The sequence below is a fragment of the Myotis yumanensis genome, unplaced genomic scaffold (genome assembly GCF_028538775.1).
Source record: "Myotis yumanensis isolate MYYU_CA2020_CCGP unplaced genomic scaffold, mMyoYum1.0.hap1 SCAF_9, whole genome shotgun sequence".
In the NCBI taxonomy this organism is placed as follows: Eukaryota; Metazoa; Chordata; class Mammalia; order Chiroptera; family Vespertilionidae; genus Myotis; species Myotis yumanensis.
In genome coordinates this window covers 84,176,393-84,203,513 of record NW_027223760.1, presented here as the reverse complement: position 1 = coordinate 84,203,513, position 27,121 = coordinate 84,176,393, and the positions used below count along the sequence as shown (strand labels likewise).

Genomic DNA, 27,121 nt, shown 5'->3' with positions numbered 1-27,121 from the left:
CCTGTGAAAACCCATGACCACGGTTTGGGGCTGGTGCTCGGTGTTTTCAGGGGAACGAAAGCCGCCGGGGCTGTGAGGACCCGTATGCTCTCCACGTAGGAAAAGGGAGAAGGGCCGTTCACGCCGCATGGGTTTCAGACGCTGCAGCTGGTCTCACGCCCACCTCGTGGGGAAGGGCTCCCTGCAAAGTCTGATTGCCTCTTTGCGTGCTCAGGTGGTTTCCACCGGAAAAGCCTGCCTCTGGTACCTTATGCTTTAGTAACGCGAGGCGCCTTTTCAGCCGCCTTCCTGACCTGGGAGCTCTGCCCCGGAAGCGGAGCGGCGGTTCCCTCGCGCTTGATCGTCCTGGCGCAGGACACGTGCGCGTCTTCAGCCTGCGCTGGGCTGGGGCCTCGCTCAGCACAGAACATAGGACAGGCCCTGCCCGTCCCCGGCCGTGTGCCGCATTCTGCCCCCAACGTGGGGTCATCGCTGCAGGCGCTGCAGGAGAGAGACCATTCCTTTCAGCGTTAGAGACGAGCGTGTCCCCGCGTCTCCGGAGGCTGGCAGTGGGCTGCGTGTCCAGGTGCGGACACTGGCATACGGGGCCCTTAGGGGGATCCGCGTGGCGCCGTGGACACCCTGTCCCGTCACGCACTAGCGGCTGTTTCTCTCTCTCATCGCTCCGCGCAGTGCCTCCTCTCCACGACCGCCTTTGGACAAGGAGTGTTTTTCGTCACGTTCCTGGAAGGGCAGGAGGCAGGTAAGACGACGCGCCGTCAGGGGGTTTGCAGGGTCCTGTTGTGGGCGGGACAGTAGGAGGCCCCCACCCCAGAGCAGGGCCCTTGGGATGAGATGCTGGTACTCAGCGTGGCTGCGCAGCACCTCCCGCGTCCAGCTGCCCTGGCCCTCGGAACGCTCGGGAGTAGCCACGGAGCCGTGGCCCGGCCGATGCCCGGTCAGCCCACCATCCAACGCCCGGCTTTTCCTCACGGCTCCCCAACACCCCGTTCCCTTAGCAACCTTCCAGGAATGGGGTGTGCACACGCCCGGCTCTCAGGGTCCCGTCGTACTGGACTCTGCCTCCCTGGGTCTCTGCCCACTTCCCTAGTTTCTTTCCCATTCTCTCTCTCACGCGTCAGCCTCCACTGCGGTCTGCCCGCTCTCGTCTCTGCGTCCAGAAAGGGACTTAACCAGTGCAGAGAGGGTACGATTATCCACTTTAGTCCCATGATTGCATCCCTATTAATTCGGCCTAAAATGACATTTTAAAAAATTGATTGGCAGCCTTTTTCACTTATCTTGAAATTTTGACAACTGACATCCTAAGCCAGGACAGACATATATTTCTTCCATGTTTATATGGTGTTTGTGAAAACTTACCGTTAAAATATACGCAATAAATGCAACTCACCTCCAGCTGCTGTGTACTAGCCCTTTCACTGGGCGCTGGGCGCTGGTCTCGGAATTCTCCGGCATTTCAGCAAAACATGCTGAGCCATTTGCCATTTCACACGGAGGCTGTGCTGAGACAGGCATGCAAGCCAGGCCTCCGAGCGCCCGCAGCGGCTCCGAAACCAGCTGGTCCCGGGAGGCAGAGGGAGCAGTCACTGTCAGGCCTTTGATCATTTCGGACAAATTCCCACAAGTGTCAGCATTTATTCTGTGAGTTCTAGGCTTGTCCTTAGGGGACTGAGGAAGAGGGATATCTTACTTAGCGTGTATTTTAACCCGCAGTAAATTGCAAATACATTGTAAGAAATAATGGTCCTAGCCTGTCCCAGGCCTTGTACGTCCTGTTTATATATTTCCTGAGAGCAGACACAATGGTATAATTTAGGGTCTGGATTGCAAGGAGCCTTCTTTATCTTTTTGTATCACATGCCTATTTTCTCAAAATCAGTAAATGAGGAAAGCACCTTTCAGAAAGTTTAAATGTTGGATATTAATGTTCATGGTCACTCTGCCTGTAGCATTGAACCCAGCGCACCTCCTTGGGCTTCAGCTGCTGCCAGCTCTGCCAGAGCCTCCAGGACTAACACCCCCATCTCCCCTCCCCGGGGCTGACTCTGCCCTCCCTCCCTCCAGGGGTCCAGTGGGGCAACCTGGACCAGCCTCCGGAGCAGGCGGGCATGGCTCTCAGCTGGGTCTGCGGGATGATTCTGGTCGACTCGGGCCTTTACTTTCTGTGTGGCTGGTACCTGAGCAACTTGGTTCCTGGTAAGACGCCTACACGTTGTAAGATGACAGAATGAACTTAAAGTGAGTGAGCTACTGTGCCGTTGCAGTAAAACTGCTGCACCAGAGACAGAGAGGAAATGTGGGTGTTTATGTTTAAGTAATGCTGACTTTCTCCAGGCAATGTATACATCATTTTTAAAAATATGTTTTTATTGATCTCAGAGAGAAAGGGAGAGGGAGAGAGCGATAGAAACATCAATGATGAGAGAGATTCATTGATCAGCTGCCTCCGCACGCCCCCTACTGGGGATTGAGCTCATAACCCAGGCATGTGCCCTGATGGGAAATCAAACCGTGACCTCCTGGTTCATGGGTTGATGTTCAACATTGAGCCACACTGGCTGGGCCTAATGTAGACGTTTATATAACTTTAAGTTATGTAACATGTTAACATAATATACTAAAACACAAATTATTTAAATAAAATACTAAAAAAGGAAATTTTTAATTGATGAAATGTTTCCAAAAGATAGCTAGACATATAAATTAATAATAATGTTCAAGATTCATTGAAAATAACGACAGCAACTGGTGATGGTATAAAACCTTCCTGTAACTCGACGAGGATGTAAACAGTGGAGCCCTCAGCAGAGCAGGTGGCAGCGCTCAGTAGCCAGCCCGCTCGTGAGCGTGTCGCTCTGCAGTGGCGTTTGCATGTCAGTCAATGAGAAGAGACACATACTCAGTTCACCTACTAGGGAGGAAACCAGACTCGTTCACGTTCGTCAGAAACAAGCATCGTGAGACAATGAGTCACTGGGAAATGCACGGTCGTTAAAGGTAGGGGAGGTTTTCTAAACACCGAAGACGTAAGTGATGAAAATCGAGTTTCATTTAGAAGAATTGAAATCAAATTGCAAATAGCCAAATAAAGTTATAAGACAATTTATAAGCTTATAAAACTAAAGAAAATGATAACATTCTCAAATCAGATTTTAAAAAGACATATCTCAGTATTTAGTTAACAATTTTAAAACATCGTAATTTGGTTTAAATGCCAAATGGTTGTTTATGTGGACTTATGTGACATCTTTTTTCCGTTAATTTTTCTGCTTTAAACATGCACGTCTCCTGTAATGCAGTTAAACTACAGGAATTGACTATATGTTTTATATTTCATCTTTTCAAAACGCGAATGATTTAATGAGCGCAGAGAGCAGGCATGTTGGGTGTGGCCCCGCAGCTGCACAGCAGGGAGAGGCGTGCTGGGGAGCAGCCGCTGGTGTTGCTGGGAGGAGTGAGCCTGGACGCGTCTGTCCTCCTCTTCCTTAGAGACGGGTGCGAGGGCAGGTTCTGCTCTCCCTGGGAGGACTCGAGGGTCGGAACAGCAGTCACAAGGCCCAAGCGGGTGGGGCAGTGTCTTTATGAAGGTGGCGCTGTGCCCTGGGGAGAGGAACAATGGTGAGGGATGGCCCTCGGGTCTGAGCGGGCTCTGCCCTGGGTCCCATGCCCTCGCTTGCTGTCAGGGGCGCCTGTGTGTCCCCTCACTCTTCCCTCTTGTCTGGTAGCAGGTAGCAGTCCCCGCCCCTCTCTCAGCGCCCTCCCTCCGGCCCTGCTTACGGTGCCAGCGCCGTGTGCAGCACAGCTCCTGTCAGTTTCTGCTGCTTTCGGCTCTGGCAGCTCTGCATTGACACCTGCCCAGATTTGTGCCAAGTTTTGCAAAAGCCCTGCTCTGGGGAGGGGAGCTCTGACAAGAGGTGTGGGGGTGGGGAGTGGAGCACGATCACGGGAGCCCTCAGCACCCATCTGTGCCCCCGCCCCTCGTAGGGAGTCTCTTCCCACGAGCCCACGTGTCCTGCTGGCCATCCCTCTGGAGACCCTGAGCAGCACCCGAGAATAGTCACGTTCATGGAGACGGAAAGTGGGTGGTCGGGGCGGAGGGAAGGTTCTGGAGGTGTTGGACAGCAGTGTGAATGCGCTCAGCGGTGCTTTAAGCGATGAGGCGGTGTATTTTGTCACATACATTGAAGACCAACACAGAAGACTTGGGTGCAGAAGTGCACTTTGAGGTCACATCTGGAGAAACTCCAGTGAAGGAGCTGGTGGAAGCCATGAAGGAAGGTGGCTCGGCTCAGGGAGGCCGATCTGAGTGATGGGGTGTCCAGTGGGTCCTTGTCGTGGGAGTCAGTGGGGCATCAGCCACACCGGTGGCTCAGAGGAGCGTTGAGTTTTATTTTTGCAGAAGCCAAATGAAGCAGCTCGGGGCTCCGGGGACAGGACACCTGAATGCCAATCCGGAGAAGTTTCAGGAAGCCCTTGGCGGGTGGAGAAGGCTGGGGATCTGTCCCTTCCTCCCGGCTCGCCTGCTCGCGGCTCCTGCTCGGTGCCTCCCGAGGGGAGGCCGTGTGTCAGCCTTGTACCCAGCAGTCCTGGTGGAGCTCACGGCAAATTTCTACCCATAACATCTGCTCGTGAACTGGAGCAGTTCCCTTGGACGCAGCCACACGCAGCCAGCTCCAGCCAGGCCCCAGACCGGTGGCTGGCGCTGTCTCTACCTCCCCTGGGCGTGCTCGTCCGGAGCGCCTCCCCTCCCACCAGGCGCAGCGCCGTGTGTGTGACCCCAGTGAGCGAGGCCCCAGCCAGTCACTTCCACACCACACAGGTTCGCAGAGGCAGACACTGGGTGTGGGGCCCTTTGAGTGATGAGCACCCCTCCACATCTTGCTTTCAGAACGCACCTGGGTTTAGGTCTCTCTGCTGCTGTGCAACCCCGTTGAGTGGCTGCCTCGTGGAGAAGGAAGGCCAGGGTCTGCTGCTGCACGAGGGCCGGGCCTGCGCCTCTCTCCCGGCCTCGCCGTCAGGAGGCTCCCGAGCCGCAGCTCACGGCACACCTGGCCGCTCAGGCTTCGTGTCTCACAATCTTCTTTACGTGCGTGCGTGTGGGCCACTCGCATTCTCGGGTCTGTCTGACGCCCCTGCCTTCTTCCATCGCTGCCAGTGGGGGGCTCGGCTGATGGGTTCCCAGCCTGGGAGGTGAGCTGGGGCCCATGTGGATGCGCAGCCACACTTGGTGGTGGGCCGGCGCGGAGCGGGCAGCAGGGCACAGGGTGGGGAGCTGGGAGCCCCGGCCCCGCCAGCCTGGGTTTGGCGGCTCCCGTTCATTTACGTTAGTAGATCAATGAGGGGTATCTTTAAAGTCCAGATAGGTTAGAGCTGGGCTGGCCTAATGAGCAGATCACCATTAATATCCAACTTATTTCTGATGTCTTTCTCCTAACTCTGCAAGGCCTCTCCCAGCTGTCTGCTTTCCGCCTGTACTGCCACCTGCTCAGGAGGCCGCAGGGGGCAGGGGAGGGAGGGCCCAGGTGGCCCTGTGCAGTGAGGAGGGGTCAGGCCCGAGATTGTCGCTGGCTCGTCCATGGCACGTGTGTGGAACGTGTCGGCATGGAATAACGTGGTGTTCAGAGTTAGGATGTCCTGTTACAGGATGTTGTTCTGAGTAGAAAAGAGCTGAATGGGTCTGACCGGTGCCTCGTTTCCCAGGCTCCGGGGGTGTCCAGAAGCCGTGGTATTTCCCCTTCATGGCATCCTCCTGGAAGGGCGCGTGTGGCCTGGCCACCCGGAGGCCGTGTGCTCGGGCTTCCAGGCTGTTCTCCCTCCGTGAGGACGTCAGACACACAGGTCTGTACAGAGCAGCGTGGGGGCACGGCAGACACTTAGGGTTTCCCGGGGTTTCCCACATCCTCCCCTGGTGCTTCCCCGGGGGGCGCATCCTGTTCCTGCTCCCGGGGAGCTACGGGGACAGGCAGGAGGGTGGCCCCTCTGCCCAGTCCTGCCATCCCTGGGCCCCGTGGGAGGCGGCCGGGCATCCGAGTGCACAGGCCCTCGGGACGGTGGCTCTGCAGTCAGTCTGTGAAGGGATGGTCTCCCACGTCACACGGGGAACGGGAGCCTCTTAGGAGATCGGGCAGCCAACACCCGTCCCTCCTCCTCCCGAGGCTGTTGCCTGAGGGCGTTGTGGTGTGTGACTAACCTGCTTGCTGCTGTCCTCTGCAGATGTACATGCAGTGTGTGCCGGCGTGTGAGTGTGCACGTGTACATGCATGTATGTGCACACGCATGCTCGTGGGTGTGTGCATGCATGTGTTCATGTATGTGCACATGCGTGGGTGTGGGTGTGCTTGTGCATGTATGTGCAGGTGCGTGGGTGTGTCCATGTATGTGCAGGTGCGTGTGTGCTTATTTTTGTTTCATTACAGAATGGATACCATGAGGGTACAAACCTTTGTGGCCAGAGGTTTCACTTACTTTTTGCTGTTATGTAATTTGCCTTTTGATTTTGGTGAAGGGAGATTTTTGCATGTTTCACGTGTTTTGGAGCCAGAATTCATGTTTGGGGCCATGGCTGGGTCACTGCACTGTGGGGGGGTACCACCCCTCAGGTGTGTTTGCACCTTCACAGGGTCGTGGCCTCAGCCCGGGAAAGGGGCGCGGGAAGGAGGCCCCCCGGGTGTCACCCTGGTGTCCGTGACCAAGGAGTACCAGCCCCGCCAGGCGGCCGTGCGGGACCTGACCCTCACCTTCCCCAGAGGCCAGATCACCGCCCTGCTGGGGGCCAACGGCGCTGGGAAGACCACCGTCATGTGCGTCCCCTTCCACCTCGTAAAACTCAGGGCTCCCCTTCCTAAACGCCAGTCCACCGAGCAGCGAGGCTCAGTTCCTTTCTCACGGAGGAAGCATGGCCCTATGCCCTCTGCCCCTATCCTCTGCCCCCCTGCCCTCTGCCCCCTGCTCTCTGCCCTCTGCTCTCTGCCCTCTGCTCTCTGCCCGGTTGCTGTGCCCCCCCCCCCAACCCACCCTGCAGGCCTGGGGCAGGTGCAAGGGGAGGGTGATGGGTTTTAAAATCTTTAATTCTTCCTGTTTTCCCTCCAATGAACTCACCTGCTTTTACTTGAGTCTTGGAAAGTTCTAGGGCTCTTTTCATTGTTCTCCTCCGTTTAATTGTGTTTGCATTTCTGCAGGAAGGTGACATTCAGAGGGAGTTTGTAGTTTTGTAAACACCTGAGTAGTTTTTCATGTTCTGATTTTGTGTGTTTGGTTGTTCTTTTAAGATTTGATGTTTAGTTTAGAATCCGAAGGCTGTGCTTTTGGTTAAAGCATCAAGCCTCGTTGTCCCAGAGAAATAAGGAGCTCAGACGTTCATGGCCACAAGCAGCCGAGCGGCCTGTGGCGACGGTGGCCCTTTAAGGCTAAGCCTGCAGTGATGAGGGACATCCCTGGTGGAGCAGCCGCTGTCTCTGCCTCATGACAGCAGCGACAGGAAAGGAACATGCACGAAGCTTCAGGAAGCCCAGGGAGAACCGCTGGAGGGAAAACACGGCGTTTCCTTCTCTCCATGGGCTGGAGCCCCGGCCCTGCTGAGCCCGCTACTGTGTTCGGTGGGGAGTGCCCACCGCAGCCGCGACCAGGGCCCCAGGGCCACACCTGCTCCTGCAGGGCAAAGGGGCAGGTGGCCCTGCTGCTCCGACCCTGGTCACCTGGGGTTGTCCCTCCCAGCAGCTCTCAGAGGACAGGCTGCAGGGCCAGTTAGCAGATGGGTCGTCACTGTTTAAACAAAAGCCCTGAGGCACACAGCAATGGGAACACCTCCCCTGCGGTCCACGGAATGTTTGAAATAGCCCAGCAAACAGCTGATCACGAAGGGCATTGAAGTGCAGTGCACGCACCAGGGCGCTGAGCTCCCACGACTCCCTGTGCCCCTCCCCCGGCCCCCATGCCCCTCCGCCCAGCCCCCATGCCCCTCCGCCCGGCCCCCATGCCCCTCCGCCCGGCCCCCATGCCCCTCCGCCCGGCCCCCATGCTCACAGACCCAGCACGATGCCCACAGACCCACCCCGCACCCAGCGGCCTGGGCTGACCGTCCGGCGCGTCTTCTCCGCAGGTCGCTGGTGACCGGGCTGCACGCGCCCACCTCTGGAACCGTCCTCGTGGACGGCAGGAACCTGCAGACAGACCTGGCCGCGGTCAGGAAGGAGCTGGGGGTGTGTCCTCAGCGGGACGTCCTGCTAGACAGGCTCACTGTCCTGGAGCACCTGCTGCTCTTCGCATCCATCAAGTCGCCGCAGCGGACCCGGGCGGAGCGCCGGCAGCAGGTGGACAAGTGAGTGGCGGTCCCTTCGGGGGCCTCCCTGCCTCTGAGTCCGTGAGGGGAACAGGAAGAGGCGCTTCAGAAACAGGTGCAGTGCCTTTATCATGAGAGGAAACGAGCAAACAGCTCCTGATGGCTGTGACCCGGCCGCCAGCCCCGGGCCCCAGGAGCGTCTGGGGGGTCTCACTGACTGGCCCTGGAGGGGGCGAAGGGCACGGTGCGTGTGGGCGGCTGCCAGTGTGAGTCGGTGCCGCGGACCTGGGTGCAGGGGCGAGGGCACTGGGGGTGAGGACAGGAGCTGGAGCTTCGTCGTGCAGGGGTGGCCCTGGCAGCACAGGGGTCACTGAGGGCAGGACGTGCATCCTGTGACCAGAGCAGAGAGCAGAGCCCAGAGCCAGGCCTCCCTCAAGGAGAGGAGAGAAGTCGGGGGACCTCGGGCAGGCCTGGGTCGGGGGTGCTGTTGGCAGCCAGCTCAGCGCCTGGAGCTGCGGGGCGCCCTGGGACCCGCGGGAGGCTGGCTTGTTGGGTGGTGATGGGCGGTCGGGGGCGTGTGTGCAGGTGGACAGCAGGGGAGGCTGAGGACCGAGCCCTGGTCACTCCGACTGGAAGAGGTTGCAGAGGTGAGGGGAGCCCAGCAGGGAGGAGGGAGCACGTCCATGAGAAGGCGGTCAGGTGCATGGATGCCGTGGAGGGTCCATGGTGAAGACTGAGAAATGAGCTCTGGGTTGAGAATGCGGGGCCCTCGGTGACCGCGGTGGCATGTTGAGGAAGGTCACACGGGGTCGTTATAGAGAAGGAAGGAGTTTTGCTGCAAAAGAGCAAAGACATGGGACGGGATGGAGATGGGAAAGTGAGGTGACGAAAGGAGGCGCCACCAGCACCCGCGGCTGAGGCCGAGGCCGAGGAGGGTGGCCTGGAGCCTCCGTGCAGCGGGAGGGGCTCGGGGAGGCAGCAGGACGCAGGCCGAGCGTGTGGGCTTTAAACCCGCGGGTGGAGGGTGGGGCGGTGGGAGACAGTTTGTGGGGTTGAGTGACTGTGGCGGGTCAGCGGGAGAAAGGAGGTGTCAGGAGGGACAGGAGCCTCCGTGGCGGGACCAGGGGTTATGGAAAGGGCGGCGAGGGTGGGTCAGGCTGTGAGCGTGAGACGGGCGGGGGGCGGGGGGTGAATGGGCAGAAATGGAGGGTTTGCTTTTATGTCGCAGCTGCGTGTGAGAGCCCTGACTCCCTGTGACTGGATTTCTGTTTTCTCAGCTGCTGGGCCTCTGGTTAAAGTGATCAGGGGGGCCTGGTAGCTTCACTCCCTGCTTGTGGGGTCACCCTGTGTGGGGTCACCCTGTGTGGGGGTCACCCTGTGTGGGGTCACTCTGTGTGGGGTCACCCTGTGTGGGGTCACCCTGTGTGTGGGTCACCCTGTGTGGGGTCACCCTGTGTGGAGATCACCCGCGTGGGGTCACCGTGTATGGGGTCACCCTGTCTGGGGGTCACCGTGTATGGGGTCACCCTGTGTGGGGTCCCCCTGTGTGGAGATGACCCGCGTGGGGTCACCCTGCGTGGGGTCACCCTGTGTGGAGATCACCCGCGTGGGGTCACCGTGTATGGGGTCACCCTGTCTGGGGGTCACCGTGTATGGGGTCACCCTGTGTGGGGTCCCCCTGTGTGGAGATGACCCGCGTGGGGTCACCCGTGTGTTGGGAGTGAAGGGCCAGCACAGTGACCTGCTGAAAGGAAGCACCGTCCTCTCCCAGCCGGGGTGTCGTTGTCGTGGGGACCCTGGAAGGCAGGGACGTGCACTGCGGCTGTGACGGGGTTGGGTTTGCTCGCAGAGGGCCCTGCGCTGAGGGAACGTGGGTGACAGTGACGAGGAGCTGAGGAAGCTGAGCTCGTGCTGGACAGGAGGGGCAGGAGCAAATAACGGGACAGACACACCTTCCGCCGCGGGACAGCAGGCAGCCCTGCCAGGTCCTGGGACTCTCTGGGACCCGGCCGTCCTTGGAGCCCAGCGTGACCCTCGAGGTGCCGCTCCTGTCGGCCTCCAGTCTGGGGGCTGCTGGGGTCAGGTCCTCCTTGCCCGGGTGCTGGCGCGGTTTCCGGAGGCACAGAGGGCCGTTCTCCTGTTAGGACTCTCCGGGCCGTGGGGCTGACGCAGCACCAGCACCAGCAGGCCCGCGCCCTGTCCGGAGGCCTGCGGCGGAAGCTGTCCATTGGCGCCGCCTTCCTCGGCACGTCGCGGACCGTGGTGCTGGACGAGCCCACGAGTGGGGTGGACCCCTGCTCCCGGCGCGGCATCTGGGACATCCTCCTCCGGCACCGAGAAGGTGGGGGCACCGCACTCCGGCTCTCCCCGGGCCCGGGCCCCCTGCACTGCGAGGCGGCACCACAGAGCCCACCCTGCCCTGATGCCAGCCCACCCTTCCCCGCTGCCAGCCCGCCCTGCCCCGCTGCCAGCCCGCCCTGCCCCGCTGCCAGCCTGCCCTGCCCCGCTGCCAGCGCAGGGACCACCAGAGCCCACCCTGCCCCAATGCCAGTGCAGGGACCACCAGAGCCCACCCTGCCCCGCTGCCAGCGCAGGGACCACCAGAGCCCACCCTGCCCCGCTGCCAGCGCAGGGACCACCAGAGCCCACCCTGCCCCGCTGCCAGCGCAGGGACCACCAGAGCCCACCCTGCCCCGATGCCAGCACAGGGACTGTGCAGAGGGCGGTTGGTAGTTGGCCCCGTCTGCAGGTTGGTGCTTCTGGCCTCCCCTCCTGTCCTCACCTCACCTGCCTGCTCACCGGCTGCCCTGCCTGCCTCCCAGAGCACCATCTGTCCGGCTCCCATCCTCTCACACGCGCATGGTCCCTGGTCTGAAGGACACCCCTCCAGCCTCACACGGCGCCGTCCATTTTCTTACACAACAGCCGCTTCACGGAGGAGACTTCTCCTCCAGTGCCCGGCAGCCTGTGCCTGAGGATGCGTGGGGAGACGGGCGCCCGGCTTCCTCTCTTTATGAAACGTCTCCTCTGCTCGCACAGTGCTCCGGGCCTAGAGACGGCGGGACACAGGGCCCTGTGCTCGCCTGCTTCTCCCGCTCGGCCCGTCCCAGCCCCGAGTTCTGAGGGGGAGGATCTGGGAGCTGGTCCCGACCCTGAGGCCTGCAGAGGGGAGGGTCAGGGCCGCGCCGTCCCTTCTCCGGTTAGACAGGGTGGGCATCGTGGCATTGCCTGCTCCCCGCTGCCTGTGTCAGGCCGGTTCTGATGCCGCCTTCTTGGACGCAGGTCGGACGATCATCCTCACCACCCACCACCTGGACGAGGCAGAGGCGCTGAGTGACCGCGTGGCCGTCCTGCAGCAGGGCCGGCTCCGCTGCTGCGGCCCCCCCCCTCGGCCTGACCGAGGCCTACGGCCAGGGCCTCTGCCTGACATTCACGAAGCAGGTGACCGGGGGCTGCTTCCGGGGCCGGACGCTGACATCAGCGGCTGTGTGCTTGGGGCGCTGGCCCTCATGCCCCCTGCGCCTTCCTCTGTTGGACAGCCTTCCGCTCTGGAGCTGGACAGCCTGCAGGACGCGGCTCGCACCACGGCCCTGATACAGACCTACGTCCCACAAGCGTTTCTCAGGGACCGCAGCGGGCGCACGCTGAGCTACGCCCTCCCCAAGGACGCCGACCGAGCCGGCTTCAAGGGGCTCTTCCAGGCGCTGGAGCAGAACCAGCACCGCCTGCGCCTGGCGGGCTGCGGGGTCGCAGACACCACCTTGGAGGAGGTACTGGGGCTCCCGCCACCTTGTCCCTGTCTTTGTCGCTTGTCAGTGACGAGGGTGGGCCGCCGTGGGGAGGGGGTCAGACATCTGTGTTTGTGTTTCTTCCAACTTCCCACCGTCAGGCGGGGTGTAGGCCAGTTCGGAACTGCACACACCCGACCGCGGCTTCTGCTCTCGCAGGGAAGCCAGCACTTTCATAGTGAGAGCGTGGGCGGCGAATCCAGGGCCATCCGTGTCCCACGCCGTCGGGGCCGGCGCTGGCGGGGGTTCCCTCACGGAGGCGCCTTCCCTTTCACTGCCGGCCTTGTTTGGCTCAGGAGTCCGGGTGCCCCGCGGCCCTTGCTGGGCAGAGAAGCCGAGCAGAAACCAAGCGCCAGCAGGTGCACACTGCGGACCCTGCCGTCCCCAGCCCCGCCGGCCTCTGCTGGGGCTGCCGTCCGCGTGTGCGGTTCACACAGCTGGCGGGTCAGACCAGGTCCCCTCCTGGTGTGGGGCTGAGGCTGCCTGTGGGGCCCGATTCGAGTCTCACTTTCCGTTGCTCGAACCTACAGAAGGCCTTGAGGGGTGAGAGCAGCGGTCAGTGCTGAGATGAAAGCAGGAGGTGGGAGGCTTGCCTGTCCCTGCGTTGCCCGGACGCAGTGCAGACACAGTGGGTGGTGGGTGGTGGCTCCTGGACTCGAAGCCGTGTCAGGAGCTTGAGGAACCACGAGAGCTAAAGTCCTGCAGCGCTTAGGGTGCCAGCGCCCCGGCCTTCACGCAGGGTTTGCGCCTCAGATACGTGGCGGCAGCGCTGAGTACAGGCTTCACAGAGGGGTGTCGTCCAGTGAGGGCTTCTCAGTGTCCCCCTTCCTGCCGTCACACCGGGCACGCGGGCCCTGGGCGTCTGCCACCAGGCGTTCTGTGCTAGAGCCTGCGCGGGCGCTCCAGTGTGCGAGGTGTTTTATCTCAGCGTCGCTTCTGAAAACCCTCGTGATGCCGTGTTCCTTCAATATTTCTTTTCTGCTTACTACTCATTTTTGTTCTCCAAAATATTAAAAAAATGTTTAAACATTTTTATTGATTTCAGAGAGGAAGGGAGAAGGAGAGAAATAGAAACATCAATGATGAGAGAGAATCATGGATCGACTGCCTCCTGCACGCCCCGCACTGGGGATCGAGCCCACAGCCTGAGCATGTGCCCTGATGGGAAATCGTTCCTACACAGCTGGGCTCCAAAATATCTTGATTCATACTTTGCCCATCCATGTTCCTTTTGGAAATGTCTTAATCTTCTTCCTCTTTGCTGCTGTTTTTAAAAATGTTTGGTTATTTATGAAGTTGCACATGGCCAGATCCACTCACTCAGTTCTGACAAATGCATGGGGTCAGGGGGTCACACACAGTGGAGGGGCGCCATGCTCCCGCCCTAAAGCGCAATTCTTCCCACAGCTCGCCTCTACGCATGCTCCCAGGCCCCGCTCACGCCTGCAGTTAGTCACCAAGAAGCTGCCAGCCAGCCGCAGAGCCGGCACCCGGTTCCCCGGGAGAGGCTCGTGCTGCTCCCGCCCGCGGTGATTGCCACCCGCTATGCTGAGCTCGGCCTTGCACATAAGAGGTGCTAATAAATACCAGTTGATCAGATTCTGTCTCTCTCCCACACGCAGATGCTAAAAAAGCAGTTATCTGTGTGAAGGACAGCCATAAGCAAAGGGTACAAACCGTATTTAACAAAATACAACGTTATGGCACATTTGGACCTGTTTGGGAAAGATATCTTAAATTGGAAAAAGATTAAGCACTTAGAGAGCTTTCTTTTGTGTGGTGTAGTCTATAAAACAACCGCCCAGCCAATCTCGACTTCTCACACTCGCCAGGTATTGACTTTCCTGTCTCCTGCCTGCTATCGACCACCGTCGGCGCAGCTGCGATCACACGTGCCTGCTTGCCGCTAATCAGCGTCCTGCCCAGGATGCTGCGGGGAGGGGGTCACAATCACACCCTGACTCTGCGCTTGGGAGCAGGTCTCGCTCTAAACCGCAGGGCATTGCTCGTAAACATGGTCCCCAAGTAGACCCCCAGCCAGCGAGGTTAAGTGTGAAATCTAACCACTGCTGTCACCAGTTTCATTACAAAATGGACACGTTCTTTCTCCTCCTGTGAGGACCTGTGTTTGCCAGGTGGGGGGCTGGGCCAGGGTGCTGAGGGCTCGATGGCACAGAGTGGTGCCCGCACAGCCCCTGAAGCCACGGGGTCTGCTGACGCAATGCAATCGGACCGGTTTCAGTGGTGGATTTGTTAATAGACCCATTTTTGGAGCAGTTTTGGGTTCACAGCGATATTGCGTGGAAGGTGCAGACATGGCCCACGCGCCCGCCCCCACAGCACAGCTCCCGTGACCAGCACAGTGGTGTGTCCTCCATGGTTCCCGGGGGTTTAGGATCACAGGCTGGCGGCTGTGAGGTGGGCGTTTCTGCTTGCCCACCTGCTCTGCTCAGCAGGCCCCTGTGTCTCAGGAAGGATCTGGTGCCAGATGGGGAGCGTGAGCTCAGACCCCCCACCTGCAGGGTGGAGCTTCGGTCCCGAATGACACAGATCAGATCCAGGGGCAACAAGGCCTGATGTTGTGGTTTATGTTCTGCGAACAAAGAACGCCTGGGCAGACTTTGCCCATTGAGTTCACATCCCTCTGTCCCTCTGTCCGCACCTCATTGGTACCATGGGGTGGGGGCCTGGGGCTTGGATTCAACCAGACGGAGGTGGGACTTGTGCTCCCAGCACAGAGCAGGGACCTCAGGCCCTTCTCTCGCAGGGACCGCCTCAGGGGTGTCCACACAGACACCCAGTCCCCACGGAGGAAGCTGAGAGCGCCAGGGGCCTCTAAGCTGCAGGCACCGCGGGTCCGCACGGGGACGGGGTGCGGTGCTATGGGCGTGGCTTTGCCGCCTGCGCCTGCTGGTCTGCCCAGTCTGCCGAGTGTCAGGGTCTCGGTCAGGCCACTCCCTTCTCGGCCTGTGAGCCGCCTCTCAGCCACCCTGCCCAGAGCTGTGGCCTTGGGGTCACACCAACGAAAGGAATGACGACGTGAGTTAGGATGCTTGGTGGATGTCTTCGTTAGGACCCAGCTGGGTAATTAAGGCCAATAAAGCAGTGCAGTGTGGAAGGAGCATATCTAATACGGACCTCTCTTCATTCTCTAAAAGGTGTTTCTGATGCTTCTGCAAGATCCCAGCGAGCAGCCTGACCTGGCCCCAGGGACGGCGTTGGAGGCGCAGAGCCCGAGGCCTCCGGTGCCCACTCCCGGCTCCCACTGTGAGTACAGAGCGTCTGCGTGGGCTTCCCCGAGGGAAGTGCCTCGTCCCCAGCAAAGCCCTGGCTTTGAAGTTGAACAGAGAGAGACTGGAGGCAGGGCCAGGTGTGGCTGGACGGGAAGGAGAGGTTCCCAGCAGGAAGCTCAGGGCTTTCCCCTCCCTGCCCCGCAGTCGCCCTTCCCCGCTCAGGACTGCGAGTTGAGGTAGTTTAGGTGCCTCTGCGAGGGGGCCTCAGGCAGCGTTGGTCTCCGTGTCCGGCTTATACAGTGCCCGGCGGCCATCCACGCGTCACAAGGGTCACCCCTGAGCGATGGCCGTGGTACCAACAGGGTACACTCTGTGTCCGTCGCCCTGGGTGGACACGTGGTGGTTCCCACGGCTCAGCGGCAGGGACACGCGTGCAGGCCTCTGTAAGATCCTGACTGGGATTCTTTCGGATAAACACCCAGGAACGGGCCCAATGGGTTACATGGTGGTTCTCTTTTTTAAAAATATATTTGTATTGATTTCAGAGGGGAAGGGGGAGGAAGAGAGGGATAGGAACATCAGTGATGAGAGAGAATCATGGATCGGCTGCCTCCTCCATGCCTCCCACTGGGGATCCAGCCCAGAACCTGGGCCTGTGCCATGCCTGGGAATCAAATGTGACTTCCTGGTTCATCGGTCGACGCTCTATCCCTGAGTCACTCCGGCCGGCGGTGGTTCTCTTTTTAATATTTTTGAGAACTTACAGTGCTTCCCACAGTGGCTGCTCCAATGCACATCCCAGCAACAGTGCACAAGCGTCCGCTTTTCTCCACACCCTCCCCCAAAGTTGGTGCACAGCAAAGGACATGACCGAGTGAAACGGCAACCTCTCCAATAACCTGATTGAAAATTGGCAAAGGACCTGAACAGACATTTCTCAAAGGAAGACGTAGAGATGGCCACCAGGGGCAGGAACAGGTGCTCAGCCTCCCCGGCATCCAGGCCCTGCAGCGGGAGCCACGCGGTGACCGCGCCCCTGTGGGCATGGCCGTTACAACAACCCGGTGCTTATAGGAGGCAGGCGCTTAGGCCCAGCTTCCGCCGCCTGGACTCTGAGGACTCCGACGTGCACGCTTGTTAGAGAAGCACCGCTTTCCTGTGCTGCGGGGCCTGGTCACTGGGAGGCGCTGTGAGCGTCTCCACGCTCAGCGTGTGGGAAGGACCCAGATCCTCGAGTGCAGGGAGCAGCTAGGAAACGTGGTTTCCCCTTTCCGGCTTCTCCACGGCTTTTCAGAAGCCTCACCTCTCCCCCACGAGGTCTGAGACTGCGTTGACATTCTCAGCTCTATGGTTTGTCAGGAACACTCCACCTCCCACCGTAACCTGTTTTCTCCACAGTTTCATCCCCGGTGCTTCCTTCCTCATTGCTGCTGCTTGTGCCGATGGAGAGCAGTGTCCACAGTGGTTAGCGGAGGGCCTGCAGCCTCTCTCGTTGGCTTTTTAAGGATTGTGTTTGCACAGCCCACCCTGCGCGGCGAGGCATCATCCTCTGCCTCCTGAACGAGCTGTTTCAAGTTCTGTGTCTCCTGGGCTGAGCCTGCTGCTAACCCTCAGGGCTGTCTTTCGTTTTGTCCAGATTTCCTCGAATGCGGGGCACTGCCTTCCCTGCATGCAGGCCGGGGGGGGGGGGGGGGGGTGTGTGGGGGGCGGGGGTGGGGGGTGGGGGGTGGGGGGTGGGGAGCGTGGCTGCTGCCTGTGGTACAGGCCAGGGAAGGCCTGTTTCCCACGTTAGCGAAAGCCCCAGAGAGCTGGCGGCGGGCGCTCTGCAGAAAGCAGTCTGCCCAGATGAAAATGGAACTGAGATGGACTCGGGCAGACAGATGCTGGGCAGGTCAGAAGCAGCAGCTCCTGTTAGGGGCTGTGGGGGGTCGGGGAGGTGAGAGGCGTGAGCCCTGGCAGCCGCCCAGACCAGAGCTGCCAGAGTGCGCCAGGTGGTGGCAGGCGGCTCTGGTCCTGGGTCAGGGCAGCAGGCACCCCAGCGGGCTGTGGTCCTCCAACCCGAGCCCCATTCCCTCCCCCACTTCCTCTTCCCTGAGGACAGGCTCCTGGGACTGTCTGAGCAGCCCTGCCCTGCTCACTTCTTCAAGCCACTCCCCCCGTCAGCAGCCAACTGTGCTGGACTCCTGGTCCGGCGCCCCCTGAGGCTCTGCTGGTCGCGTCCTTCTGGTGTCCTCGGGCTCACTGACAGGCTTTCTCACACAACCAAGAGCCCTGAGGATGTTTTTTAAAAATCTTTATTGTTGAAATTATTATAGATGTTCCTCTTTTTCCCCCCATAGCTCCCCTCCATCCGGTCCCCCCCCAAGCCCTCGCCCCCCCACTGACCTCGTCCATAGGTGTAAGCTCTTTGTCCAATCTCTTCCCACACCCCCCACACCCCTGTCCCCCCGAGAATTGTCAGTCCGCTCCCCTTCCATGCTCCTGATTCTATTACGTTCACCAGTTTGTTCTGTTCATCAGATTTTTTATTCATTTGATTTTTAGATTCACCTGTTGATATATATTTGTTGTCACTGTGTTGTTCATAATTTTTTATCTTTAAAATTTTATCTTTCTTCTTCCTCTTCTTAGAGAACACCCTTCAGCATTTCATGTAACACTGGTTTGGGGGTGATGAACTCCTTTAGCTTTTTCTTGTCAGTGAAGCTCTTTATCTGACCAGGATGTTGTTCAAAGAGAGGGCGGTGACCGAGGGCCCAGCCAGTGCTCTGTGCAGTGAGCACCAGGCTTTGTTCCCCAAATCGAACTCGTCTCATAGCCTCTCCTGAACTGGGTGCATTTACAAATGAGACAGATTTAATCACATCAATTTTAAGGTTCGTTTCAACTCTCAAATTCTGCAACTCAGTGAACACAGAATGATTAAGTTTCTATTTCATAAAATTGGCTTCATTTTCGGAATAAGTAACCAGTGTTTACAAAATGCTTATTCATTACAAGATGCCCAAATACTCATTGTAGAAAAAATCCAGAATATTTTGAAGAAAAAATTTAAAGTAGCCATGTTCTTACCACATAAAAATGTAAATATTTAAGTCGATTGAAAATGCATGTGCTGCTTTAGCGGTCGAATACACCCACTCAGTCAGACAGCACAGAGTGGAAATTCTTTCCTGAAGGACACCCTATTTCATGGGAGCACACACGCCCGGGCTGTCCTGTGAGTTATGTTTATCCTGTGTGCTGCTCTGCGATACACTCTGTTCATCGGATGCTTTTCCTGTACTTCCATATTCACATTCTCATCCTCTCCTTTTTGGGGGTCATAGTTCCTCCACCACTCACTTCACTGACTCTTAGACATTTCTTTTGAAAAGATGACATCATCCTCTTGACGTGCTCTATTCACCTCATGACACGCAGTGAGCGCCCGCGTCGGTGCCGTGCTGCTTCCCGGAGGCTGCTCAGCTCGCGCAGGTCCTGCGACCTGTTCCGCCAGCCCCACGCGCAGCAGTGAGGGGTTTCCCACTCCCGGCTGCTGTTCCTGTAGGACCCAACAGCTCCTTCTTGGACATCCTTGATGCCTTTCAACGGACCCTACTGGGTTCCTGCAGCAAGACTGCGCCTGCCCCCGGCCCTGCAGAGCAGGCCAGGGCTCCCACGCTCCCTCCATTAGGGTGTGCGCCCGCGCTCTTGGCCGGATTGGTGAGCTGACGCTCTCCCTGCTGCTCCACCTCACACGCGTCGGTGTGGGCCCTCGCGTGGGTTGTCTGTGAGCTGCGTGTCCACGCGTGCGGCCGCTTGGCTATTCTTTTGTCACTTGAAGTTGTTTCTCACTCAGCATTCCGTAATTGTGCTCATAAGTCAGACACGACCACTCCCAACAGTTTGGGTCAGCATTTAGTTCTCTCTGTTAAATTATTCATGCAAACGCTTTTATGAGTTTTGCCATGAATATTTGATTGGTGGTTGATTCATGGCCATGAACTATCTTGGCCTTTTACTTTTCCCATTAGCATATGGGGGGAGGTGGGGAAATTCGTTTTTCTTAATATGAGCAAAGCCTTTCCCCCCGACTTACTGAGCCTGTGTGGTGAGCACTTACTGTGCCTGAGGCCGATGTTGTCTCTGTCCTGTAGCTCAGTGAGTGTGGCAAGAACAAGCCTCATCACTTAGAGGGAAGAGGTCCCAACTCTTCATTTTACAGCCGAGGGAAGCGACATTCAGAGAGGGTGGGTCATTTTCCAGAAGTCACACAGCATGTGTGGCCGAGAGTTCCCCAGCCCGGTGAGTCTCCGGGCCAGGCCGTGGGCACCCCTGGCCACCCTCTGCCTCTGCTCCTGCCCTCCACCCCCAGGCACGTTTCCTGGGTGGAATCCACACCCAGGGGGTCTGTCTCCTCTCTCCTGTACCACCTGCCGCCCAGACAAAACCTTCCACACCAGGTGTGTGGAGCCCTTCCCGGCTGCACACGTCTCAGGTGCAGCTTGTCGTTGCCATTAATGTCCTGAGGTGACCCGTCGTGTAGACTTTTCCAGAGCTCTCATTCAGTGAGGGGTCTCTGTGCTCAGAGCTGCCCGGTTACAGTGGACGAGAGGCCAGAGTCCGGCCCCACGTGAGGGGTCACAGAGCCGAGGCCCCAGGTGAGGGGTCACAGAGCCGGGGCCCCACGTGAGGGGTCACAGAGCCGGGGCCCCAGGTGAGGGGTCACAGAGCCGAGGCCCCACGTGAGGGGTCACAGAGCCGGGGCCCCACGTGAGGGGTCACAGAGCCGAGGCCCCACGTGAGGGGTCACAGAGCCGGGGCCCCACGTGAGGGGTCACAGAGCCGAGGCCCCACGTGAGGGGTCACAGAGCCGGGGCCCCAGGTGAGGGGTCACAGAGCCGGGGCCCCAGGTGAGGGGTCACAGAGCCGAGGCCCCACGTGAGGGGTCACAGAGCCGAGGCCCCACGTGAGGGGTCACAGAGCCGAGGCCCCAGGTGAGGGGTCACAGAGCCGAGGCTGTGGGGCCCTAGGTGACGTGGGCGTGTGTTCTTGTCCCACAGACGGCGCCCCCGCCAGCTCCCTCACGCAGGTGGCTGCCCTGCTGACCCAGCGGCTGTGCCGCACGCGCCGGGCCTGGCGGGGCGCGCTCTGTGACCTGCTGCTGCCTGTCCTCTTCATGGCCTTGGCGATGGGCCTGTTCATGGTGAGGCCTCTGGCCACCGACTACCCTGCCCTCCAGCTCACGCCTGGCCGCGACGGGAAGGCCGAGACTTCCTTCTTCAGGTGAGAGACCCGCTCTGCGGGAGGCCCGTGCTCCCGAGCTCCGTGGGGACGGGGCACAGCAGCAGCTCCGGGACCGCGTGTTTCCTACATGGAGTCTTAGCAGGAGGGTCCGCTCTCCAGGCCCCGTTCAGGGTGAACGAGGCAGCCTGGCCTCCAAGCTCGTGTCTCGGGGCACCCGCAGCTCCCCAGGCACCAAGCCCCTCCGTGAGTGCCACTGGCTGACATGCCACGGCCTCGAGCAGGCACCGGAGCCAGGTCTCTGGCGTGGAGTTCACGACCCTCCGCTCCTCCTTCCTCTGCGCTCTCCCCACTCGGGCGCAGGAGGGTGTCTGGCTGCGGGGCCGCTTGTCCTCCACTCCCGGGGTGCAGACCAGGGCGCTTCCTGGTCCCCAGCCCCGGCTCTGCAGCTGGTCTTCAGGTGGCATTCCTGTGCTGCCTGACAATGGGGAAGGGGCAGTGACTCCCAGGAGCCAGGCCCTGCAGCTGCTCATCAGCCCAGGCACCTCAGAGGGGAGCTACTCTCCTGCCCGAGGCGCCCCATCCCCCCTCCCACCCCCGCCCTCCTGCTGTTTGAGCTCCATCTGCAGCAGAGTCATGGGGAGGGCGGGCAGACAAGGACACAGGCCCTCAGGGTGGTGTGCCGGCCACGCTCTGCAGCAGGCTGCGGGGTCACGGTGGACGCGGCACCTCGGAAGTGCTGCCGTGGAGAGAGCACGGGACCCACTCAGAGCCGCCTCAGGAGCCACAGGAAGCGCTGGTTTCCATCCTGGTGGGAGAGCAGGCCCCCCCCCCCCCCCCCCCCCCCGCAGCACCCTAAGTAGCCCTGTTCCAGGGCAACAGGACAAGCGAAAGCCAGTTGGTTTGTTTTTTCAAACAGTGACCTCTAGACCGAAGCAACAAAATAGCAAAAAGTAAACCATAACTTTAAATCTTGCTCTTAGTAATTATTCCAAGGAAACTACTTTATGGATCGATATTTTTTCCCCCAGAAAGAGCATTTTAAACTTTTGTGTTTGTTCTTAGATTAATAGGTCAAAAGAGGGCAATCTGAGCATTTTCACAGATGTCACAAGGAACGTTTTCTCTTTATGAGCGACATTTCGGTGGAAAATGTGTCTTTCATCGTGGAGTGTTTTCTCATTTGTCAGGAACGTGAGGGCTGTTGTGCAGGGTCACACTGCTCGCTTACGGGACATACCTTCGCTGTAAACGTCAGCGTTTCCATCAGGAGCGTTTCTGGCTGTAGCCGTGGGAGTCCTATTAGGCCAGTCATAAACCATGTTGACTTAACAGTAAAAATCCCAGTTACTTTTATCAGCAAAAGTGGTTTATTTGGAAACAGCAGAGAACTGCAGTTTGGGATCAGGACGCTGTAGCAAAACTAGGCAAGTTAAGCCAAGAGGAGAAAGAACATTAGAGACAGAGGAGGAAGTGGGAGGGGCGCTGTGAATGCAAGTCCCAGGAAAGGGAGAGTTCAGGGGGGCGATGGCTTCCCATTGGCTGAGCTAGTTGCCAGGAGAGGAGAAAACCTTCCCCCCCCCGCCCCCCGTGGGGTGGTTGGACTACAAAGCAGTCTCTTCCCTGGGGCTGTGTCCCTGAGGGCCCCCCTCCACGTGAAAGGAGGCTTTCTCCCCTCATGGTCACCAGCGCATGAGCAGTTAGATGGGGCTGAGTCCGTGAGGAGATGGTGTTTTCTGTGACATCCTCCTGGGGTCTGGGCTGCAGCGGTGGGTGTATGGTGACTGCTCTGAAGCAAAGCTGTGCTCAGCAGGACAGACCCGGTGTGCTGAGCGCGTCCTCTCCCGGTGCCGTTGTTCCCGCGAGAGACGAGGTCAGGGCAGAGCAGTTCCAGGGAAGCGACTAAGGAGCAGAGGCGAAGAACGGGCAGCAGTGACAGCGCAGCTGGTTCACCGGGTGCTTCTGGAGAACGTGCTGTGTCCCAGCCCCTGTCCTTCGCTCGTGGAGCAGGAGGTCTAGGAAAGAGACTGAGAAGCCAGACTTGACACCCCCGTGGAGCTGTCAGCAGGTCCCTGAGCACAGGGGGCTCATGGGAAGGAACTTACCGGCTGGGGGTGGTTTCCATCCAGTAGCAGGAAAGGGGGTGCCCCTCTGCGGAGGCTGCACCTGGGGGCTTCCTCCGGGCTGGGCTGGTGTGGCTCCCGGGAGAGGGTGTTCGTCCCAAGACATGCAGGTCTGAGAGGGCGGAGGGGTTTAAATACTGTTTCAAGGCTCCCACGTTGGCAGCAGGGAGCTGTTGGTAAATTTTGAGATAAAAAATGCCAGATTGGTCTGGTAGAGGCTCAAAGAAGGGACTAGGGAATTAGGAATCTCGTCAAATCGCCACCGAGCAGAGGGCGACCGGCACAAACATGACGTCGCCTCATTCGGGGCGTGACTGCTTTCGGGATGTGGGGGTCAGTAAGCCTAACGGTTCGGACGTCCCTGTGCTTGAAAGCTGGTGACCGTCCAGAACGATATTTGGGAGTCAGTCAGATGGCCACTGTCCATGGACCGAGAGACCAAGTAGAGACAGCGGGGCCGAGGAGGCCGAGGGCGCTGTGCTCCCAGGAGGGCCTCCTGCTGCGCGTCCTTTCCCGGAGGACGAGGCGTCTGCGTTAAGTCACCTTCACGCGAAGAGCGCCCACTCGTCTTTGCTTTGGGGACGCATGTTCCCACGGCGTGCACCTGAAAGCATGTGCTGACAGACGTGATGTAAGTCTTAGGCAGTCACAAGTCTGTGTCTGTGAGACTGTCCTCCAGAATTTTCAGTAACTGAAGTGAACCGACTGCCCGTCAGGCCAGCGTGCAGAGGCTGCAGTGTCCTTTCCTCCACGTTTCCCCACATCAGCGGTTCCTGCAGTGGATGTGTACAGTTTCAGCGGAGTTCGTTTCCCCCTCCCCCCCGAAACTAGGACAGCCCGTCTTCCGCTGGGGTTCCTCCACGAGGGAACGGTGGTCGGCCTGGTTCCCCTCAGGGGGGCCTGAGCTACTGATGGCCCAGGAGACCTGTGTGTGCCGGCCGCGCCCAGGGTTCTGCACTGGGCCTTCCTGGGAGCAGGTGTTCGAGAGAGAGCACATGGCGACGGCGACACAGGCAGAGGGTTTCCCTGCAGGGCCTGCCAGGGCGCAGGCTCCGCCCGCCGGAGCTCCAGCAGCACAGAACGTTTGCAGAGACGTGAACATCGTGACACCATGTAATATATGCAGCCTTTGCAACTCATTTTAAATCCATGTAAAAACGCCACAGATGGTAACGTCACATTAAGCGAAAAGGTGGGAAGAGAATACACCGTGGGGCAGGTGTGCACACATGGGTGCCTAGGGTGGCAAACTGGTCAGTGGAAGAAACTTCTTACCTCCTTCCTGGCTTGGTTTTACCATGAAAACCAAACCAGCCGCTGGCTCTGACCTGCGGAACCGTGCCTGTGGCCAGCCCCAGCACAGGCTGTGAGGTCAGACCTGCCTGTGGCTCCGTCTGACGGCTCCGCCCCCCCCCCCCCCCCCCCCCCCCCCCCGTCCTTTGTGTCCTGACAGCAGTGACAGCGATGGCATGGACCTGGCCCGCGTGCTTCTGCGCGAGTTCGGACACAGGGAGCAGCTCTGCGCCAGCCTCGCCCCCGGCCTGTGAGTATCAGCCGCCGCAGACGGGACAGAACTCGAACCAGTCATTCCCAGCGTCCCGTGTCTGTGAGGAACCCAGCGCTAAAACATGAAGTACAGTTAACTAGGCCTGTGGATCACCTGCCATTTACTTTTAGGGAACCGTGTGTGTGTGAAACAATTCGCTCTAATTCTTCTTTGACTGAGGGACTTAGCGACTTCAGGTTGGGAGCCAATTGCCCTGAATATCTCTTCCCACCGCGTGAAGGGATCCGAGAGGCCTGGCCTTCAGCGAGCGTGGCCCGAGCCCGGCTTTCTCGCTGAGCCCCCCCTCGCGGGCCTGGCTGTTCCTTACTGAGGAGCTCCATGAAGGCGGGCTGTGGTGGAAGCGGGCGGGTGTGGGCGTGGCCTGGTCCCAGGCGCTAGCGCTCTGGGTAGAGCAAACGCCGAAGAGATGAAAACCATGATGATGTATTAAGGACAGCAGTGCGTGTTTTCAAGTGATAAATATAAAACGCAGACAGTAATGCCATGTTGGGAATCTCTTTTTCTAATTGATGGTGACACTTTCTGTCTATTAGTCATGGGGGCCATTAGCTCCAGACTGAAGGGCTGTTAATGGTCTCAGCAGGGGGATTAATAGAAAATTAATTATGTTGTTTCCCTTTACTTTTCTTCTGAAAAACAAAGTAATTGCTTTAACTAAATAAAGCTGCTCTGTGAGGCTTTCATTTCCTGCGACTGAAACGAGGAGGAACTCGTGGTCTGGGGCGCCGTCCTGGCCCAGCCTCGCACAGAGAAGGGCATGGGGAGGGGGGAGGAGACGGTTCCTTATCTGGCCTCTCGAGGGAGAAGGCGTAGAGTCAGTGCCAAGGGCAGCAGGACGCTTTCCACGTTGTGTGCAAACAGCAGTTTCACCTTTAGGTTCTCGGCCAGGCAAGGCCCTGGTCCCCAAACTTCCCCAGCCCGGCCTGCAGGCCACGCTCTGCCTCTCTCCTGCCCTCCTTCCTTTACCTGTAAAACCCAGGTAGCCAGGCATCCACAGCAGAGCGTCACGGGGAGAACTGGAAACCCTGTCCTCAGACTGACATCTGCGTGGGGGCGCGTGGGGGGCGGGCTCGCAGCCAGCGACGTGCCTGTCGATGGGACTCGCCCAGAAGCCGGTGTACAGCCGGAGCCTCACTCGGTCCTGTTGTTTCCGCAGGACGAATGCCTCCTGTTGGCACCCGGAGCCCTCGTCTCACCCAGAAGCCCCGGGTTCCTGTGGATGCCTGGTAGGTTTCAGTGGCATTCTGGTTTTAAAAAAAGTCTAAACCTCAAGTAACGATGTTTACGTCACTTATAAAACCTCCGTTTCTGTTAACTCTGAGCCTGGGGGCTTCGGTTGACGTGGGGAGCTGCCCCTTGGGAAGGTTCATCCCACAAAGTGAGCGTTCAGACCCTCGGACGTTATGGACGTAACGTGGGTTCCACGGCGGCCCTCGTTTACGCTTCCGCTGACGCCGGGAAGCTGGAATCGCCTGGGGGAGAAGCTCCCACGTCCCGGCAGGGTGACCGGGCTCCTGCCCCGTGTTCTTTACGTGAGTTCTGAGGACAGGGGTGAACGCGAAGATGCCATCGGCCTCCTGACGACGGCTGGTGCCTGCTGAGCGGAGGTGCTGGCAGCGGTTCCGGGCAGAGGCCTGGCTGCCCCGTCTGCAAGGAGCGCAGGTCGGGACCCACTTGGAGAACCGATTGGAATTCATCTCAAAGGAAAACTCAGGGGCAGTTAATGCAGGCGTCGGCCTGGCGGCCACCGTCAGCAACTAACATGGGACCCTGGGTACGAAAAGGAGGAGAATCAGTTTCGGAAGCCGCCGCGCAAGCCAGTGTCCCGTCCGGGCTCGTGACAGTCCTCATGCGTGATCTTTCCAGACGTCCCGAGAGATGGGAGGAGCACAGGGCCCGGGTCCGAGGCGGCAGGCAGGGCCTCCCCCCCGCTGGGCGGTGAGTCCATGATTCTGAGCCAACGAGTCACCTGAGGGGAGCGGTTAGGCTTCTGCTTGAGGCCCTTTGGAAAGAAGCCCCGAATTCACCCGTCGCTCTCCCCGACTTCCCACCCCTGCGTCCGGGCTCCTCCAGGTCACAGGGCGAGGAGGCACTTCCCTGCTGCGTGCTCACCCACCTGCCCATCTCACACCGAAACGCATCCCCAGTTCCCAGTGTGACCGGCGCCCCGGTCCGGCGGGTCTGTGTCATGGCGGATGGGGGCGCCCCCGGAGGAAGTTCGAGAAACTGGAGCGTAGACGCCCGTAGGAATGATGCTGCAGCAATGTCACGCTTAGCAACGTCAGCCAACCCGCTTGTTTGATCTCCCCGCAAGCACCTGCAGAGCTGCCCCAACGCCAGTGCCCGGGCCCCCGCCCTGACCAACCTCCGGGGCCACACGCTGCTGAACCTGTCGGCCCTCCGCCCGGAGGAGTACCTGCTGGCGCCCGGGGAGAGCCCCAGGTGGGTGCGGAGCCCGGGAGTGCTGGGCAGGGCCGGCTGCTCCAGACTCGGTGTCCTTAGGACGGGTAACAGGCCCCCGACCACTGACGTGCCCTGGGCATCCCCTGGTCACATCACCGCCCAGAGTGGGAGCAGGTGGGAGCCGCTCGTGGGGCCATGTCCCTCAGACCCTCTGGGCCGTGTGTCCCAGCTCCGCGTGGGCTGCAGGGAGAGCTGCTGTGTGTGGATTCCCGAGGCCTCGGTGGCGAGCCGGGGCAGGGGAGCAGGAAGAGTGCCTCTCGTGGCTTTAAATTGCAGCCACAGCCGCAGCCCTGCCGCACAGAGCAAGGCAGATTGCACCCCACTGAGGGAGCGGGAGCGGGAGCACAGAGCAGGGAGCACGGGGCTCGGAGTAGCTGGTCTGCAGAGAAAGGAGCCTGAGTGGCGATTAGAGTGTGGCCATTGCGGCCACAGCCTGGCCG

General features: G+C 59.4%; 1 protein-coding gene across 1 annotated transcript in view; it reads left to right on the top strand.

Annotated features, from left to right (window-relative positions):
• Positions 1 to 27,121, top strand: part of ABCA13 (ATP binding cassette subfamily A member 13) — a 118,194-nt gene that overhangs the window by 59,662 nt on the left and 31,411 nt on the right. Inside the window, 14 exon segments of the mRNA XM_070424853.1 lie at positions 673 to 742; positions 2,068 to 2,199; positions 5,704 to 5,841; positions 6,623 to 6,803; positions 8,102 to 8,320; positions 10,426 to 10,622; positions 11,564 to 11,661; positions 11,663 to 11,722; positions 11,821 to 12,051; positions 15,228 to 15,336; positions 20,348 to 20,570; positions 24,105 to 24,194; positions 25,375 to 25,444; positions 26,533 to 26,660. Coding sequence (XP_070280954.1) covers positions 673 to 742; positions 2,068 to 2,199; positions 5,704 to 5,841; positions 6,623 to 6,803; positions 8,102 to 8,320; positions 10,426 to 10,622; positions 11,564 to 11,661; positions 11,663 to 11,722; positions 11,821 to 12,051; positions 15,228 to 15,336; positions 20,348 to 20,570; positions 24,105 to 24,194; positions 25,375 to 25,444; positions 26,533 to 26,660 — 1,946 coding nt within the window.